Genomic DNA, 22567 nt, shown 5'->3' with positions numbered 1-22567 from the left:
TTTTAAGAAGTGTTGAAAACAATTGCTAAAATGTTTAACAAAATATTAATAAAAAATAAAAAAGTCAAAAAACTAAAATTTCTTGAGGATAAAAGACAACAAGAAATGAAATTTCATAATTAATATAATCACTAGATAAATTATTAACATCATCAGTGATATTTTATATATATATATATATTTTTTAAGTATTTTGTATCAATTTATATTAATCACTGATACAATTAAATCTATTTTTTATATGATTGTTTTTAATTTAAAATAATATTTAAAGTTGGATATATCCATGAATAATAATAATCGTTTTGATTTGTCCTTAAATTGCTCTAATGTAGTCTGTTTATTTTTAACTGTATGTCTGTTTATTGTTAACTGTATGTCTGTAATGTAGTCGGTTTATTGTTAACTGTATGTTAATGTAGTCTGTTTATTGTTAACTGGAAACTTTTTCCACAGATTAGGTCCGCGGTATTTAATTGAGTATTTATGGTTAATTTTATTAAAATAAGATTGAAATATTTTTGGAGATAATCCATTTTTTGTTTTAAACATAAATAATAAAACTTGGTGTAAATTAAGTTTATACACATTTAAAACACCGAGCATACATAGAAGTAGTTTGCAAGGAACACTTCTGTCGGTTCCAAATACTACCCTGCACGCATGTTTTTGTTTGTTGTAGAGTTTATTTAGCTTTGTATGGTTAGTATTACCCCACACAATATTACAATAAGACAAATAACTATGGATAAAGGCAAAATACAACTTTTTCAGGGATGATATATTTAGAAAAGGTTTAGCCCTAAACATCATTGCAATATGTTTTAAGATTTTTTTTTCAATACTATTTATATGTGAATACCACTGTAAATTTTCATCCAATTTTACTCCTAAAAAATTTATGAATGATTCTCTTTTGATAAAAGTGTTATTAATTTTGAGTTCTGATAATTTAAGAGGAATATTTTCAGATTTACTTTATGAAATAGTATATATTTTGTTTTATCCGCATTTAGTGAAAGTTTATTACTTTCAAACCACTCACTAACTTTACATAACTGTTCGTTAACTATTTTAAAAAGTGATTTAACATCTCTGTGAGAAAAAAAAAGATTAGAATCATCAGCAAACAAAATTAGATCTAAAAGATTTGTTGATAAGTATAAGTCGTTTATGTACAACAGGAATAAAAGGGGTCCTAATATATATATATATATATATGTATATATATATATATATATATATATATATATATATATATAAACATATATACCCTGTGTTAAAGCCGATGTCGGGCCGAGCTCGGCTGCCGACATCGGACCGTCATCGTTTTTGTCCGTACGGATCGATGTCGGTCCGACATCGGCTAGCCCCCCAAGCTATCGCGATGCATAGGCTGACCGATGTTAGGCCGACGCAATACCGCTTATATCATCGGCTGGCCGATCTCGCCCCGACGCGATTCAGTAAGGAAACGAAGGATGGCGGTCTAATGTCAGCAGCTGATCTAGGCCCGAGGATTAAAAAAAGCCACAAATGCTCGACCAGACGATGAACTATCGTAAACAAATCTTTACACAAAAACATAAATCGGAATAATATCAGCAACCAAAATCAGTTTAATGTAAGAGTTAATATATCATGTAAGATAACTACGGAAAAAAGGATAAACTAATTGAAGTATATTTAAAGCACAAATATAAAATAAAATTATATATTCTATTTAAATAAATAAATCTGGATCAGTTGAATCATCAAATAAATTTGATCGGGTGAACTTCCAACATTTTTTGTTTACTGACAATTCACTGTGTGCATCTAAAAAATTAAATTTTCACATATCAATAATATATGTAAATGTATTATTGATATGTGTTATAGTAAAATAATATAATTCACAAAGTAGATTTCAACTTAGAAACGTAGAAATCAACGTAGTTTCTACTTTCGATTTCAGAGAACAAAGCAATTATTTTATATTTCTAATATAAAAATTAATATATTTCTAATTAATTAAAAAGTTACTTGGGATTTTTGGATCAGGATGTGCACCGTTCAAAATATATCTTTGGCATTGTTTAATTTATTGCATTCAACAGCCCCTATAACAATTAAATATATATCTATGTATATATGTATGTATATATATATATGTATGTATATATATATATATATATATATATATATATATATATATATATATATATATATTATTATTAAAATATTTTAAATGAGAAAATACAACTTTATAATGGAACTTGAAGTTTCATGCCATTCGGCAATCATCAGCCATATTATTCTATATTATTATAATAATATGGCTGATGATTGCCGAATGGCATGAAACTTCAAGTTCCATTATAAAGTTGTATTTTCTCATTTAAAATATTTTAATAATATTATTTGATCTATTTTTTTCAAAAAGATATTGATCACTCTTAAACAGACAAGAGTTATATTTCCAGCAATATACAACATATATCAATAAATATATATATATATATATATATATATATATATATATATATATATATATATATATATATATATATGTATATATATATATATATATATATATATATATATATATATATATATATATATATATATATATATATATATATATATATATATATATATATACATATATATATATTACAAACTATATATGCATTACCAATTTTATTACTTATGGAAAAAATACAAGCTTTTAAAGTGTATTATCACATTCAAAACACCTAAATAAGTTGACTTTATGCAGCTTTAATGGCTAAATGCACCCAAGAATTTATAGAAAACATTGGAAATATTATTACCAAGGATTCTTAAATACAAATACATAAATACATAGGGATATTGTTATATATAGCATTTTAAAAAATAATGATTTCAAATAAACAATTGAAACAACATTTCACAAAATAATTATACCTTTAGGACCTTTAGAAATTCGCCTTGCAACCCTGCCTCTTCTCTTTTATTCAAATCCCAAAGTTTTTTTACATCTAAATTACTATTTACAAATAAAAAATTAGCATATAACCTATTATAAAAAAAAAAATTTAAAAACATTACTTTATTAATAAAAATTGTTTTACTTAGAAATATAATACTTACAATTGTTTTGAATTATCACGTTCAAAAGCACCTAAATAAATCGACCTAATGCATCCTTAATTGTTAAATGCACCCATCAAGAATTTACATAAAATATTGGAAATATCCATACCAAGGATTCCTACATAACTACATAGGGACATTGTTATATAAAGCATTTTAAAAAATAGTAATGACTTCGAATAACAATTAAAACAACATTTCACAAAATACTTATACCTTTAGGATCTTTAGAATTTCGCCTTGCATTCCTGTCTCTTCCCTTTTATATTTCAATTCCTAAACTAAGGTATTTTATTAATAACTATTTATAAATAAAAAATTAACATATTACCTATTATAAAAAATAATTTAAAAATATTATTACTTTAGTAATATAAAATATTATTACTTAAGTATGAATTTTTCCATTGTTTTCTGTTATAAAAATCAATTTTAAAACTTATTACTTAAGTAATAACATTTTGAAATTGTTTTTTATAATAGGTAATGTTAATTTTTTATTTATAAATAGTGACATAAGTAAGCAACTGAAATCAGTTAGTCAAAAATTTGTTTGTAAGTTGAAAGTTAAACTTAAGTTAAATTTCGATGTATAAACGTTACCATGTATACCATGTATACCATAAACGTTACCATGTATTACCATGATACGAAAAAAGGATTAGGCAATTAAAATATACACATATAAATCAAAATTAAATATATTTTTAAAATAAATTAATTTGAATCTGTTGAATCATCAAATAAATTAGATTGGCTAAACATCCGATGTTTTCTGGGCATTGGTCTTCGTAATTCATGTGCAGCATCTAAAAAATAGCATAAAATTAAATTTTGACATATGAATCATAGAGTAGTTAGGTTACTGATGAACAACTTTTATTAAAGGTGACATAGTTATTGATGGTGCAATTAATGAAGCGTATGCACCTCCAGCCGATATAGATTTCTAGCCGGAAGAGTATACCTTATTATATTTTTACTAATTAAATAAAAAGTTACTTTGGCATTTTGGATCAGGATGTGCACTGTCACAATCATTTGTATCCATAGCATTATTAAATTTCTTGTATTCAACAGCCCCTATAAAAATTTATATATATATATATATATATTATATATATAAATATATATATTATATATATATATATATACATATATATATATATATACATATATATATATATATATACATATATATATATATACATATATATATATATATATATATATATATATACATATATATATATATATATATATATATATATATATATATATATATATATATATATATATATATATATAAATAGAGAGAGAGAGAGAGGGAGAGAGAGAGAGAGAGAGAGAGAGAGGGAGGAGAGAGAGAGAGAGAGAGAGAGAGAGAGGGAGAGAGAGAGAGAGAGAGAGAGAGATGTATCACAAATTGAATAAAAAGTTACTTTGGCATTTTGGATCAGGATGTGCACTGTCACAATCATTTGTATCCATAGCATTATTAAATTTCTTGTATTCAACAGCCCCTATAAAAATTTATATATATATATATATATATTATATATATAAATATATATATTATATATATATATATACATATATATATATATATATACATATATATATATATATATATACATATATATATATATACATATATATATATATATATATATATATATATATATATATAGATACTATATATATATATATATATATATATATATATATATATATATATATATATATATATATATATATATATATATATAAATAGAGAGAGAGAGAGAGGGAGAGAGAGAGAGAGAGAGAGAGAGAGAGAGAGAGAGAGAGATGTATCACAAATTAAATAAAAAGTTACTTTGGCATTTTGGATCAGAATGTGCACTGTCATAAGCATTTGCATCCTTGGCATTGCTTAACACCTGTTAAATGCAATTACTATTTGCTCGTGCTTTTTTTGGACCAACTGAAGCTGATGCGGACACTTTGCCTTTCAAAGGTTTACAAAAATTTGAAATGTTAGGAGGTGAAATTTGTGATTGGTTTTTATCAACATGTTGTTTAGAAGAAACTGGGGTAGATATATGCATTGGAACTAATGGTGGAGAACAAATCGGCGATAGTGGCTCACTTTTTTAACATTCAGTGGTTAAAGAAACAGTGCTGTAAAAGCATTTCAAAGAGTCCAAGAGTCAGTTCCACTGGTTAGGTTTTCCAACGGCTGCAAAGGTGTGCGTTTATTAGGACGAACTCTAAATAAATTATTAACAGAATTTATTATTAAATTTTTTTAAAAATAAATTTAAAAAATCAGATTTTATAAATACCTGAACTTTATGTACTTCATTAATCACTGTGCACCAAACTTTTTAACTTTAACTACATGTCTGCATTATCAATACACTTAGATTTATTTTGACAACAATTCTTCATATTAATAGTATTAATAAAATCAAGATTATTATTAACACTCTTTAATTTTAATCATTAAAATTTAAGAGTGTTATAAATAATCTTGATTTATATACCATCAAATTAATGGTATATAAACTTTGATTTAAACATCTATTTATAAATAAAGAAAAAAAAAATTATTACTTATAAATACTAACTGATATTATCAAATAAAATTATTTTACAAAGTAAAAGTATCAACTTTTCTATGCATTAAAAAATTTCGTTATTTTACCATTCAGAACTTCGCCATTCATTGAGGTACTTTCACCCCATTTTCTTTTTTTTAACGGATTTTCTTTTTCCTTATTTATATCGTTTTTATCTTCTTCGTTGGGTTTATTCTCCTTCTCTTGATTATAATTATTATGGTGAGATTTGAGATAATAATGATTTTTCAAATTTTGCGCTTTGACATTGGAAAGGATTGAAAACTAATAATTTTTTTATTAATGCTCATGTCTTTATAATCAAAGTCCAATTTACCTTGAGCGTCTACTGGAATAAATACTCTTTGGATATTAATAATTAAATCATTTATAACAATAAAAACACAATAACTTGATATGAAAAATTAAAGACAAATTTATCTATAAATAACATCTTAAGTTTGACTCCTGATCAGCAATGTCATTGCTTATAGTTAACGACATAAAAACTGCATTAACATCAGTTAAGTTCTTTTTAAAATATGTCACAACACAGCAGGTATCAGTAAAGGAATGTCAAGTAAAGCCTACAAATACCTAAAAAAAGAAATGCAAAAAAAATTACAATTTTTAATACAAAAGTATTATTTGCATTTTATTGTTAGTAGAATTAGGATAATATTACAGAAAATATAAATAATTAAAAAAATAGCTATAACAGCCTAGTTCTATCAACACAAAACACAGTAACAATAGCGCATAGCATAAGATATTTGTAAGCGCACATTACTGTGTCTCCAGAAAAATTAAAAAAGAAAATATTATGAAAAGGATAGACAATACAACGTAAAAATAACACCACAACTTAATAAGATATTTTATTAACTAAAATACTTGAACTAAAAGGATTTCATTTGCTACAATATTTGAACAATCAAGGGACAATTTTAGTTATTAATTTCATAATCATCATAACAAAATCATCTTCTACCAGTTATTTAAATGTAAATCTTGATCTCCACGTGTTGTCCTTAATGTTCTGTAAAAGTCGTGTTTAATTGGAGGTGTATACTTTATTAAACACCTGACATCTTCTTTTGTTTCTCTTGAAATTGTTCTACCAGTAGGATATAATATAGGTTGAGTTATATTTTTTAAATTTGCTGGCCTACCGAACAATTACGGGCAATTTCTGCATTTCGCAAGTGTTCGTCATGTTCAACTTCAGCTTTTTTTTGTTCATCTATTGTAGATTATTTTTTTATTACCAAATAATCACATTTTGCACAAGTATCTTTTGAAGGTTGCCTAAAATGTAAGTGAAATTTTGTCGAAAATATATGGTAATAAAACTTTTCCTTTACTGGTACAATTTGCTCTTTATTACATTGTTCAACATACAGGTTATACATTTGTGCAATAGAAAGGTCTGAATTTAATTATCTACGTCTGGGATTATGACCTCTTGTATAATGACTTGAAATAGCAGGAAAGAAACGTTTATGTTTTCTTACATGGGAATCATCTATTTTGTTACCTGGAATGTGTTGCCCCCGGTGGTCCTTCAGATCTTTCTTTGAACAGCAGTTATATAGTCGCCTGTCGTACTTATTTGATATGTTTCTATAAAATATTTTTTGCAAACACCAACATCTTGGCCGTTAAGTCTAATAAAATATTCAAAAGACCGAGATCTTGGTCCTTTGGTGTTATTCCGGGGTCGTTGTCTTTTGATAGCATAAAATTTAATTTACCCACTTAAAAAAATATTTTGCTTTGATAATCATTAAGCTTGTAAAATATTTTCATCCCCTGCTTTCTTTGATGAAAGGTTATCTTGCGATTACAAAGTTGAAACAGTTACAAGATTTATTATCAAATTTCTTTGCTGGAATTATTCTTTTATTTCTATTTTGATATTGTTTACTTTGTTTTTTGTTTCTCAACATTTCTAGACCATTTCCCAGGATTCCTGCTGCGTTTTCTACCAACTTTTCCATTACTTTGATTATTTTCTATATCTTCGTTATCAGACGATGTATCAAAATCAATACGGTTAACTCTTCTTGAATTAGAATAAAATATTGTATCTCTTTCAATTTCACTGTGTTCTATTTCCATAGACATTTTTAGTTTTTATACCCTTAATACCTTTAATGGTATCAGTATTTTTTTTTTAAAGTTGCTTTGAGGTGATTAATGTGTAACAACAAACTCTGGTGATAGAGTTTTCCTTCTGGCTATGGTTATCTTACACGTATGCAATTTATATACAGTTTTTAGTCAGCTTGTGTTTTTACCTCAGTTTTTGGTTGCCTAATGCTTGTTTGTAATGTGCAAGATTTGGCAAACTGCATGGTATGTTCTAAATAATGTTATCAATAAATACTTCTAATCTACATTTATTTGCAAGTTTATACGCTATTATTTTATTATTTTTCTTACTTTATAAAATTAGTGTAAAAGTGGATAAAAGTACTAAAGAAGAAAAACGATATAAATTTAAGCAGAATTTTGTCATGCGATCATGGTGGCGTAATGAGAGAACTAGTGAGGCAGAAATAAGCTATTATCGAACAGTTATGAATCAAATCATTGTATAAGAGAAATTTTTTGTTGCATTAATATATTACGAAATTCATTTTTGTCTTAAACTGATTTATACCAATTATTTGTATTTGCCTTATTGCTTTTTTCGCGACTAATATATATACTATATATACTATATATATATATATATATATACTATGTATATATATATATATATATATATATATATATATATATATATATATATATATATATATATATACTATATATATATTTATATATATATATATATATGTATATATATATATATATATATATATATATATATATATATATATATATATATATATATATATATATATATATATATATATATTAGTAGTAGAAAATCACTTAACAAAATTTTTTTTCCATTTAACACTGTGTTTCATCAACAAAGATTCATCAGAAAACTGTGTTTCATCAACAAAGATTCATCAGATTTCTGATGAATCTTTGTTGATGAAACACAGTGTTAAATGGAAAAAAAATTTTGTTAAGTGATTTTCTACTACTAATATAATTGCTCTGTTCTTTTAAGAACATTGAGCACTCTATTGTGTAGAATACTTTTTAAAGTTGTTTAAATATATATATATGTATAATATATATATATATATATATATATATATATATATATATATATATATATATATATATATATATATATATATATATATATATATATATATATAATATATATATATATATATATATATATATATATATATTGTAACTATTTATTTTGCCGTTTAAAGATGTTAACATTGCAAATACATTTATATAAACTATTGGCTGGAGCAAGAAGAAGGCGTATTCAGCCTTATCGCCCCATTTAAAAAAAATAATAGCAACAAATTCTACATTACCGTAACGTAAAAAAATATATGAAATAACAAATAGAAATGAAAACCGAAAATAACTAATATAATTAGAAAAAAATAGTTTTTTTTTTTTTTTTAAGAAGTGTTGAAAACAATTGCTAAAATGTTTAACAAAATATTAATAAAAAATAAAAAAGTCAAAAAACTAAAATTTCTTGAGGATAAAAGACAACAAGAAATGAAATTTCATAATTAATATAATCACTAGATAAATTATTAACATCATCAGTGATATTTTATATATATATATATATTTTTTAAGTATTTTGTATCAATTTATATTAATCACTGATACAATTAAATCTATTTTTTATATGATTGTTTTTAATTTAAAATAATATTTAAAGTTGGATATATCCATGAATAATAATAATCGTTTTGATTTGTCCTTAAATTGCTCTAATGTAGTCTGTTTATTTTTAACTGTATGTCTGTTTATTGTTAACTGTATGTCTGTAATGTAGTCGGTTTATTGTTAACTGTATGTTTATGTAGTCTGTTTATTGTTAACTGGAAACTTTTTCCACAGATTAGGTCCGCGGTATTTAATTGAGTATTTATGGTTAATTTTATTAAAATAAGATTGAAATATTTTTGGAGATAATCCATTTTTTGTTTTAAACATAAATAATAAAACTTGGTGTAAATTAAGTTTATACACATTTAAAACACCGAGCATACATAGAAGTAGTTTGCAAGGAACACTTCTGTCGGTTCCAAATACTACCCTGCACGCATGTTTTTGTTTGTTGTAGAGTTTATTTAGCTTTGTATGGTTAGTATTACCCCACACAATATTACAATAAGACAAATAACTATGGATAAAGGCAAAATACAACTTTTTCAGGGATGATATATTTAGAAAAGGTTTAGCCCTAAACATCATTGCAATATGTTTTAAGATTTTTTTTTTCAATACTATTTATATGTGAATACCACTGTAAATTTTCATCCAATTTTACTCCTAAAAAATTTATGAATGATTCTCTTTTGATAAAAGTGTTATTAATTTTGAGTTCTGATAATTTAAGAGGAATATTTTCAGATTTACTTTATGAAATAGTATATATTTTGTTTTATCCGCATTTAGTGAAAGTTTATTACTTTCAAACCACTCACTAACTTTACATAACTGTTCGTTAACTATTTTAAAAAGTGATTTTAACATCTCTGTGAGAAAAAAAAAGATTAGAATCATCAGCAAACAAAATTAGATCTAAAAGATTTGTTGATAAGTATAAGTCGTTTATGTACAACAGGAATAAAAGGGGTCCTAATATATATATATATATATATATATATATATTATATATATATATATATATATATGTATATATATATATATATATATATATATATATATATATATAAACATATATACCCTGTGTTAAAGCCGATGTCGGGCCGAGCTCGGCTGCCGACTTCGGACCGCCATCGTTTTTGTCCGTACGGATCGATGTCGGTCCGACATCGGCTAGCCCCCCAAACTATCGCGATGCATAGGCTGACCAATATTAAGCCGACGCGATACCGCTTATATCATCGGCTGGCCGATCTCGCCCCGACGCGATTCAGTAAGGAAACGAAGGATGGCGGTCTAATGTCAGCAGCTGATCTAGGCCCGAGGATTAAAAAAAGCCACAAATGCTCGACCAGACGATGAACTATCGTAAACAAATCTTTACACAAAAACATAAATCGGAATTATATCAAAATCAGTTTAATGTAAGAGTTAATATATCATGTAAGATAACTACGGAAAAAAGGATAAACTAACTGAAGTATATTTAAAGCACAAATATAAAATAAAATTATATATTCTATTTAAATAAATAAATCTGGATCAGTTGAATCATCAAATAAATTTGATCGGGTGAACTTCCAACATTTTTTGTTTACTGATAATTCACTGTGTGCATCTAAAAAATTAAATTTTCACATATCAATAATATATATAAATGTATTATTGAAATGTGTTATAGTAAAATAATATAATTCACAAAGTAGATTTCAACTTAGAAACGTAGAAATCAACGTAGTTTCTACTTTCGATTTCAGAGAACGAAGCAATTATTTTATATTTCTAATATAAAAATTAATACATTTCTAATTAATTAAAAAGTTACTTGGGATTTTTGGATCAGGATGTGCACCGTTCAAAATATATCTTTGGCATTGTTTAATTTATTGCATTCAACAGCCCCTATAACAATTAAATATATATCTATGTATATATGTATTATATATATATATATATATATATAGATATATATATATATAAATATATATATATATATATATATATATATATATATATACATATATATATATGACAAAATATATAAGAATAACCAATTTTATTAATTATGGAAAAACTACAAGATTTTAAAGTGTATTATCACATTCAAAACACCTAAATAAGTTGACTTTATGCAGCTTTAATGGCTAAATGCACCCATCAAGAATTTATAGAAAACATTGGAATTATTATTACCAAGGATTCTTAAATACAAATACATAAATACATAGGGATATTGTTATATATAGCATTTTAAAAAATAATGATTTCAAATAAACAATTGAAACAACATTTCACAAAATAATTATACCTTTAGGATCTTTAGAAATTCGCCTTGCAACCCTGCCTCTTCTCTTTTATTCAAATCCCAAAGTTTTTTTACATCTAAATTAATAACTATTTATAAATAAAAAATTAGCATATAACCTATTATAAAAAAAAAAATTTAAAAACATTACTTTATTAACAAAAATTGTTTTACTTAGAAATATAATACTTACAATTGTTTTGAATTATCACGTTCAAAAGCACCTAAATAAATTGACCTAATGCATCCTTAATTGCTAAATGCACCCATCAAGAATTTACATAAAATATTGGAAATATTCATACCAAGGATTCCTACATAACTACATAGGGACATTGTTATATAAAGCATTTTAAAAAATAGTAATGACTTCGAATAACAATTAAAACAACATTTCACAAAATACTTATACCTTTAGGATCTTTAGAATTTCGCCTTGCAGTCCTGTCTCTTCCCTTTTATATTTCAATTCCTAAACTTAGGTATTTTTATTAATAACTATTTATAAATAAAAAATTAACATATTACCTATCATAAAAAATATTTTAAAAATATTATTTCTTTAGTAATATAAAATATTATTACTTAAGTATGAATTTTTCCATTGTTTTCTGTTATAAAAATCAATTTTAAAACTTATTACTTAAGTAATAACATTTTGAAATTGTTTTTTATAATAGGTAATGTTAATTTTTTATTTATAAATAGTGACATAAGTAAGCAACTGAAATCAGTTAGTCAAAAATTTGTTTGTAAGTTGAAAGTTAAACTTAAGTTAAATTTCGATGTATAAACGTTACCATGTAAGATACGAAAAAAGGATTAAGCAATTAAAATATACACATATAAATCAAAATTAAATATATTTTTAAAATAAATTAATTTGAATCTGTTGAATCATCAAATAAATTAGATTGGCTAAACATCCGATGTTTTCTGGGCATTGGTCTTCGTAATTCATGTGCAGCATCTAAAAAATAGCATAAAATTAAATTTTGACATATGAATCATAGAGTAGTTAGGTTACTGATGAACAACTTTTATTAAAGGTGACATAATTATTGATGGTGCAATTAATGAAGCGTATGCACCTCCAGCCGATATAGATTTCCAGCCGGAAGAGTATACCTTATTATATTTTTACTAATTAAATAAAAAGTTACTTTGGCATTTTGGATCAGGATGTGCACTGTCACAATCATTTGTATCCATAGCATTATTAAATTTCTTGTATTCAACAGCCCCTATAAAAATTTATATATATATATTATATATATAAATATATATATTATATATATATATATATATATATATATATATATATATATATATATATATATCATATATATATATATATATATATATATATATATATATATATATATATACATATATATATATATATATATACATATATATATATATATATATATATATATATATATATATAGAAATAGAGAGAGAGAGAGAGAGAGAGAGAGAGAGAAGAGAGAGAGAGAGATGTATCACAAATTAAATAAAAAGTTACTTTGGCATTTTGGATCAGAATGTACACTGTCATAAGCATTTGCTTAACACCTGTTAAATGCAATTACTATTTGCTCGTGCTTTTTTTGGACCAACTGAAGCTGATGCGGACACTTTGCCTTTCAAAGGTTTACAAAAATTTGAAATGTTAGGAGGTGAAATTTGTGATTGGTTTTTATCAACATGTTGTTTAGAAGAAACTGAGGTAGATATATGCATTGGAAGTAATGGTGGAGAACAAATCAGCTATAGTGGCTGACTTTTTTAACATTCAGCGGTTAAAGAAACAGTGCTGTAAAAGCATTCCAAAGAGTCCAAGAGTCAGTTCCACTGGTTAGGTTTTCCAACGGCTGCAATGGTGTGCGTTTATTAGGACAAACTCTAAATAAATTATTAACAGAATTTATTATTAAATTTTTTTAAAAATAAATTTAAAAAATCAGATTTTATAAATACCTGAACTTTATGTACTTCATTAATCACTGTGCACCAAACTTTTTAACTTTAACTACATGTCTGCATTATCAATATACTTAGATTTATTTTGACAACAATTCTTCATATTAATAGTATTAATAAAATCAAGATTATTATTAACACTCTTTAATTTTAATCATTAAAATTTAAGAGTGTTATGAATAATCTTGATTTATATACCATAAAATTAATGGTATATAAACTTTGATTTAAACATCTATTTATAAATAAAGAAAAAAAAAATTATTACTTATAAATACTAACTGATATTATCAAATAGAATTATTTTACAAAGTAAAAGTATCAACTTTTATATGCATTAAAAAATTTCGTTATTTCAGAATTTCACCATTTAGAACTTCGCCATTCATTGAGGTACTTTCACTCCATTTTCTTTTTTTTAACGGATTTTCTTTTTCCTTATTTATATCATTTTTATCTTCTTCGTTGGGTTTATTCTCCTTCTCTTGATTATAATTATTATGGTGAGATTTGAGATAATAATGATTTTTCAAACTTTGCGCTTTGACATTGGGAAAGGATTGAAAACTAACAATTTTTTTATTAATGCTCATGTCTTTATAATCAAAGTCCAATTTACCTTGAGCATCTACTGGAATAAATACTCTTTGGATATTAATAATTAAATCATTTATAACAATAAAAACACAATAACTTGATATGAAAAATTAAAGACAAATTTATCTATAAATAACATCTTAAGTTTGACTCCTGATCAGCAATGTCATTGCTTATAGTTAACGACATAAAAACTGCATTAACATCAGTTAAGTTCTTTTTAAAATATGTCACAACACAGCAGGTATCAGTAAAGGAATGTCAAGTAAAGCCTACAAATACCTAAAAAAAGAAATGCAAAAAAAATTACAATTTTTAATACAAAAGTATTATTTGCATTTTATTGTTAGTAGAATTAGGATAATATTACAGAAAATATAAATAATTAAAAAAATAGCTATAACAGCCTAGTTCTATCAACACAAAACACAGTAACAATAGCGCATAGCATAAGATATTTGTAAGCACACATTACTGTGTCTCCAAAAAAATTAAAAAAGAAAATATTATGTAAAAGATAGACAATACAACGTAAAAATAACACCACAACTTAATAAGATATTTTATTAACTAAAATACTTGAACTAAAAGGATTTCATTTGCTACAATATTTGAACAATCAAGGGACAATTTAGTTATTAATTTGTTATCAATTATATCAGAAAATAGCAACCAACTTGTAAGATATTTCTTATAAATGGTCATTATCAATTGTTATATTAAGAAATATGTAATAAGTTTTATTAATTCTCCCTCTAATCTAAGAGAAAGAGAGAAAGAAAATGTTTTCGAAGCAGAATGTTAAAAAAAGTAAAAAAACACACAATAGATAATAGTAACTGGTTTATTATGTTACCAGAAAACAAAATTATTTTTACCTTGATTAAAAGATCCCAGCATTTGATTAAAACTTTCAGCATTTCTTAATTAAGTTCTGGCTTCTCTCTGACTGTTGACTAATGATTAATAGAGTAAACTTAACATCATATTAAATTTACAAAATTAAAACCATGTTTCAACAGTAAGCAAACTAATCAAGTAATGACAAAGACAACTTCCAACTCTAATTAGTGGTTGCTTGCAGCCTTGTTGGAAGCGAAGATGTTTAAAAAAAAAACTATAAAAAAAAGAACAATTATGTTTGAAATTATAAAGAAAAATTAAAACCATTTATTTTATTAACTGTTTGTTTATAAATTGTTGTTATAAACTGTTATTAATCTAAATATTATTATAAATATATTATAAATCACTCAATATATTACTATAAATATATAAATAATATTACTATAAATAGAAAAATTCATACATTGCTTTGTTCTCAAATGTCTAAAGTAAAATAGAATTAACAGACATTAACATTGCTTGACACTGAATTCTCGCAAGTAAGTTATCTGCTTGCTGAGCAGCATTTCTTGCATTTCAACAACGATTAATTTTATCCTATCTAGATCTATCTCTTTTATTTGACAACAACTATTTTTATGTTGCCTATTACCGTTTACACTAATAACATCGAGTCTAATATTATCCATTTCAATTTCACTACTATCATTAAACATATTTTTTTTTTTTTTTTTGTTATTCACCTCCTCAAGGCCGATAAAGCCACTACAGATGAGGAGGCTACTTAATAGTGGTTATAACCCTCTCTCAACTCTATAACTCCGAAACACGAACCTTGACAAACAAGGCCACTGCGCGGAGAAACAAGTTGAGCGCAGTACTACCAGGGACGTGGTGGGGATTGAACTCGGAACCTCTCGCTTATGAAGCCAGCGCTTTACCACAACACCACTACCGCTATTACCAATAACATTACTATTACATACTACATAACATACTACCATATTACCAATAACATTACTATTGTTACAACTGAATAATAAATAAACATAAAAGAATCATAAAAATTGCAATCTTTTCTAATCAAAGACTATATTTCAACTTAAAATTTATTATAAACCGTAGGATCTAAATTAGCTGACATTTTCAATAAAACTTTTAAATGACTTTTTGGGTAAATAACCTCCCTGGAAGCAGGTGAACCATCTCCAACAAGTACAACAGCAACTTCACTAACTATAGTTTGCAACTGAAACATTAAATTATGTAAGCAAAGTTGATTGCGATGTTATTACTTTCTAAAATTAACTGCTGCAAGTGGGTCAGAGATATACAGCTGATAATGTTGGCGGAATATCTTGATCTGGTCTAAGATTACCTACACAATAAAAAACTTGACACATTTTAAAACATGGCGGCCTATGATTTATAAGTTAAACCACATTATCAGTAAATAAAGCAAAATAAAGACAGGCATAATAAATTCTAATATATTTTTAAAAATTGGTATTGAGATATATACATAACTTCCTGAAAATCTTGCAGAAATAGTGAAATGGAAGCAAAACTACCCTTCTATTATGACAACATAAAAAATGTGTTTCATCAAGAAAATTTTAAGCACAGCAATGCTGACAGATCTGACTCATTTCTCCTTAATAATTATAATCTAGAATAGTATCACTTCTTGCTATACAATATATTCTGATTGTCTAGGAGCATTTCGTACATTTTGAGAATGATTAATCTCGCCTAGGCTATCTCTTTCATTTATGTGATAATTACTTTCAACTCATCTAACCATGTTCTAATTTAGGTTTAAATTAATTTCTTCTTACCAAGCAGCATTTCTTATATTTTGACAACAATTAATATCAGCTTGCCTAGTTCTAATCATTTCACTAAATTATCAATTATTTTTAAGTTGATAGTATTTCTTCTAACAACTTATTTAAGCCTAATATCAACCATCCAAAAAAAAAAGAGAAAAGAAATTAAATAAAAATATCAAAATATTAATAGTCTAAAGTTAAACATATCTACAAAAAGATAAATAATATAAAAAAGATAGATAATATCTACAAAAAGATATTATTTGGTAACAAAAACAAATACACAATGTTGAACCTTACTTGGTTTCTCATCTATAAAACAATTTTATTTAACTATTTAAAAGAAAAAAAATTAAAATGCCTAATGTTAAGCAATGTATTTAAAAAAAAGAATCAAATGCAATTACTTCAGAATATATATGATATATAAACCTCTACAATTTAACTCATTAGCTTAACCATTGGATCAAAAATTATTAAACAAAAATTAAAACAATTTATTACAATTATTATTCAAAATAAAAACCTCTAACAATTTAATTTAGGATTTATTAATATCCATATTTTTTTTGGCAATTTCAGTTAGTATATTTTTATCTAAAGTAAAAAAAAAAGATAACACCATTTAAGAACAAATTTAAACATCTAAATATATATTCAGATACCTTAAAAAGAAGGATAACACAACATTCTTTTAATAACTTCCAATATAATTTTTTTTATTTTCTACTGCTTTTCTCTATTTTCTATTTTATCATTTTCTATACCTTATTTTTTAATCTAAAAGAAAATATACATATAGATACAGAGAAATATACTGAAATATATGCATTATAAATTTATGTAAATACGCTTACATGTCCACAAATAACAGTCTTATTTTATTTAAAGAAAAGGAACAGGATATAGAAATTAGAAAAATACAAACAACCAACAACAAACAAACATTTATTTTTAATTTTATAGTAAAATTAAACAATGAACAACATCAATTCCTGTTGAAACTAAAAATTCATCAGCTCTAATTCACTTGCAGACCTTGCTTGAAAGACCGCGTGGAGTACTGATCCGCGTGTAGAAAAGCAGTAGAAAACTACTACTATTAAATTAGCGTATTATTATTTAGATGCTGCCATTTTTAAAATTTAAAAGAAACATTTTCGGTTTTTTATTTGTATTTTTTTGTTTTATTGAAATAAAAAACAGAACCAAATCGGCTGAACGTCGGCTGAACTTCGGCTGAAAGTCTGTTAGGCTATTCGTCGACGAACAGACATATAACCGACGTTCAGCCGATATTGTTTTGTTGAAAACAGTGTAGCCGATGTTGAACCGATGTTACTAGCTCGGCCCGAGCTAGGTCCGACGTCGGCCTTAACACAGGGTTTATATATATATATATATATATATATATATATATATATATATATATATATATATATATATATATATATATATATGTATATATGTATATATATATATATATATAATATATATATATATATATATATATATATATATATATATATATATATGTATATATATGTAAATTATGTTAGTATATTTTACAAATAGAGTGCTCAATGTTCTTAATGAACAGAGCAATAATAAATTAGTAAAAAACACTTATCTAACTTTTTTCTTCAACTTTAAGTTTCACCCTTGCTGAATCATACAATGGTCTATTCTAAAATCTGCTCCTGCCTATAATAACATTTCCAAAAAATGTATGCTATGTTTGCAAGAAAAATTTGAAATAATTACTCATTTAAATCAAGAAAATTTATTAAATAAAAATCTGAATTAATTTCTAAATGTAGGCACGAAAATAAATCTCTTGAAAAAATATAAAAACAAATGACCAAATGAAATTATCCCCAATCCAAAGAAATTTATTTAATAATTACTTTCTGTAACTTCCCGTTTACTAAAAAAATATAGTAATTAAAAAATTTCTTTATTTTTATTTTTAGTTATAATAATTTATAACTTCCTGTAAAATATATTTTTCTATAAATTGAATTTTTTTTGAGATTTAGAACTCTTCCTGATGATCCAGCAATGGTGAAACTTAAAGTTGAAGAAAAAAGTTAGATAAGTATTTTTTACTAATTTATATATATATATATATATATATATATATATATATATATATATATATATATATATATATATATATACATATATATATATATATATATATATATATATATATATATATAACTAAATATATATGAATATATATATATATATATATATATATATATATATATAACTATATATACATATATATATATATATATATATATATATATATATATATATATATATATTCATATATATTTAGTTATATATATATATATATATATATATATATATATATATATGTATATATTTATATATATATATATATGTATATATAGTTATATATATATATAAATATATATATATATATATATATATATGTATATATATTTATATATATATATATGTATATATAGTTATTATATATATATATATATATATATATATATATATATATATATATATATATATATATATATATATATATATGTATATATATATATGTATATATAGTTATATATATATATATATATATGTATATATAGTTATATATATATATATATATATATATATATATATATGTATATATATATATGTATATATAGTTATATATATATATATATATATATGTATATATAGTTATATATATATATATATATATATATATATATATATATATGCATATATATATATATATATATAAATATATATATATAAATATATATATATCTATGCTATATATATATATATATATATATATATATATATATAATATATATATATATATATATATATATATATATATATATATATATATATATGCTAAAAAAGCAAAAAGGCAAATACATATAATTTGTATAAATCAATTTAAAACAAATATAAATTTCGTAATATATTAAAGCAACAAAAATTTTCTCTTATACAATGATTTGATTCAAAACAGTTTGGTATTAGCATTTTTTTCTGCCTCACGAGTTCTCTCATTACACCACCATGATCGCATAACAAAGTTGTTTGAAGACTACTCATAGCCACCTTTCCAAAATATTTTCCTATTAGTGATGGTATCCACGGTAACGATACAATAGAGAGGTTGAGAGAATCTGATTGAATTTTGTTGATTTTTAGGGACCGTTTATTTCCAACTAAGTTTGCAATCCGTGTAAGTTGGCAATATGTTTTACTCATTTTCGTTGAACATTTGAATAAGGAAATTAATCTCATCTTGTAAATATAAATTACTGCATGTAGAATAAGTCCTGTGAACGTGACATTTAAATACTGCGTTTAGAATCTTGGGGTCATGATTTGAGTGAGGTTTAATTTGGATATTAGTAATGGCTTCCTTTCTGTAAACTTTAAACTCATATTTTCCTTTGTTGTTATTTATTATGGTTAAAGCATTCTTAGTTACTAATAACATAATAAAGAACAACATTCCTTCTAAAACTACCGTATTTAGGCGACAGATCAATGAAAACTCCGTAAAACAGTTTCAAAACCTTTTAAGAAACAGCGTTGATTGGAATCTGGTATCGTAATCAAACAATGCTAATAACTCATATGATCTATTTCTAAGTCAATTCTGCAAGCAATATGAAAAAAAAAGTTGTTAACACAAAAACTGTTATGACTCCATGGATGTCTAATGGGTTACTAAAATCCTCAAAAAGAAAACAAAAATTATATGATAAATACTTAAAAAAAAACAACTTATAAAAACAAAATGACATAAAAATTCTATAAAAATACATTCGAAAAAACAAAAAGAAACTCTAAAAAGCTTTATTATGCAAAGCTATTAGACAAAGCAAGCGGAAACACCAAAAAAACTCGGAACATAATTAAAGAAGTGATTGGCAAAAATAATTATACGAGAAATACTCTGCCAAAAAAAATAGCAATTAATGAAAAAATATTTATGATAAATCAATTATTTCTGATGACTTAATTATTTATCAGAAAACGATATGTTGTATTCAAAACAGTTTGGTTTCAAAAAAAAATGTTCAACTGAACATGCAGTGTGGAAATAGTCAATCAAATAACAAACAGACTTCTTAAATTGTATTAATTTTGCAGATGACTCCCATCTTTTTTATTCCCTCAGAGATTTTAAAACACTTTTTGAAACAGCTGACGAAGAGTTGGATAAGGTAATGTGTGTTTTAGTAGTAATAAGCTGCCTCTAAATGTGGATAAAAACAAATAAATTTTATTCCATAAAGTTAATGAATTAGAAAATATTCCCATTAAACTGCCAAATCTAATAATCAATAACGCTAACATTAAAAGAGAAACTTCAGTAAACTTTTTGGGCGTAATATTAGATGAACATTTACGTTGGAGTGATCATATAAAAAGCATTGAAAAATAAATATCAAAACATATTGCCATGATATATAGGGCTAAACCATTTCTAAATAATAAATCTTTAAAAGTTTATATTTTTTTTTCACTTATTGTTATTTGATTTATTGTAATATTGCATGGGCAAGTACAAAATCATACAAAATTAAAAAAACTGTACAGTAAACAAAAACATGCGTGGAGAATATTATTTGGAGCTGATAAAATTGTACTATGCGAGCCTCTTCTGCGAATACTTGGCGCATTAAACGTTTATAAAATTATCTTACACCAAGTATTAATGTTCATGTATAAAATAAAGATGAGACTCTTTCTTAAAGTATTTCAGTCCTATTTTGAAAAAGTAGTGCATAAATACCCGACAAAGTTTTCAGATAATAACTACATTGTCCCTAAATATAATTCAAAACAAATTACATATTCAATTCAATATCGTGGACTTTATTTATGGAAAAAGTATCCTATTATTGCAAATACGAAAAAAGTTAGTATACAACAATTTAAAAATGAATTGAAACAGGTGTTATTATTTATGGATTTTAACATATCTGATTTAAATTCTTTTTTTAAACTAAAATTCAATTATATAAAATATGGTTCAGAATTTATCAACTTTTTTTTTGATTAATTCAGTTATGGTGTTTTCTCTAATCTTAAAAGTTATTGTTGAAATCTAATCTGAGTTCTTGAACTTTTTTTTTTTTTTAACTAGCAATGATTTGTTATTTATTTTACTTTTATACAAATTGGCTTTAAAATATACATAAATATTACCGTTTTTGTAAATTAAGTAATTTTTTATCTTTTGTTTTTAATTTTTTGTTCTTTATTTAAATATTACTTTATTACAAATTGTTATATATTTTATTTTCATATTTTTTAATAAATACTTTGCATTATATACGTATAGTATGGCTCTTGTAAATACGTGCTCTTTAATTAATTAATTTATTTTTTGTTTTTCTTTTCTTTCGATTTTTCTTGTTTACTTGATTATTACTCTTAACATGAATATTGCTCTTAAAGTATTTCTTAAACTAATTGTTATT

General features: G+C 24.2%; 1 protein-coding gene and 1 long non-coding RNA gene across 2 annotated transcripts; both read right to left on the bottom strand.

Moving 5' to 3' along the window:
• Positions 1-1667: 1667 nt before the first annotated feature.
• LOC136079833 (uncharacterized) lies at positions 1668-13367 on the bottom strand. Its single transcript, XM_065796440.1, has 7 exons — positions 13331-13367; positions 12966-13046; positions 4563-4643; positions 4123-4203; positions 2932-3929; positions 2026-2102; positions 1668-1818 (listed from the first exon to the last, which is right to left on the bottom strand). The coding sequence occupies exons 2-5, from the start codon at positions 13012-13014 to the stop codon at positions 3838-3840; spliced, it is 303 nt and encodes a 100-aa protein (XP_065652512.1). The 5' UTR covers positions 13015-13046; positions 13331-13367; the 3' UTR covers positions 1668-1818; positions 2026-2102; positions 2932-3837.
• Positions 10998-12311, bottom strand: LOC136079092 (uncharacterized). The gene is made up of 3 exons (XR_010637938.1): positions 11806-12311; positions 11323-11399; positions 10998-11115 (listed from the first exon to the last, which is right to left on the bottom strand). It is a non-coding gene; the product is annotated as an uncharacterized LOC136079092 (long non-coding RNA).
• Positions 13368-22567: the final 9200 nt, after the last annotated feature.

Source organism: Hydra vulgaris, chromosome 04, assembly GCF_038396675.1.
Source record: "Hydra vulgaris chromosome 04, alternate assembly HydraT2T_AEP".
Classification (NCBI taxonomy): Eukaryota; Metazoa; Cnidaria; class Hydrozoa; order Anthoathecata; family Hydridae; genus Hydra; species Hydra vulgaris.
Note: the sequence above shows the minus strand (reverse complement) of the source record. Positions and strands in the feature narration are given on the sequence as shown.

Excerpts from the sequence above, each read along its gene's own strand:
- LOC136079833 (XM_065796440.1), bottom strand. The coding sequence starts at position 13,014 with ATGGATACAAATGATTGTGACAGTGCACATCCTGATCCAAAATGCCAA. Across the intron at positions 4,204-4,562 it reads TCCTGATCCAAAATGCCAAA|GGGCTGTTGAATACAAGAAA; the intron begins GTAACTTTTTAT and ends AAATTTTTATAG. Across the intron at positions 3,930-4,122 it reads TCCTGATCCAAAATGCCAAA|ATGCTGCACATGAATTACGA; the intron begins GTAACTTTTTAT and ends GCTATTTTTTAG.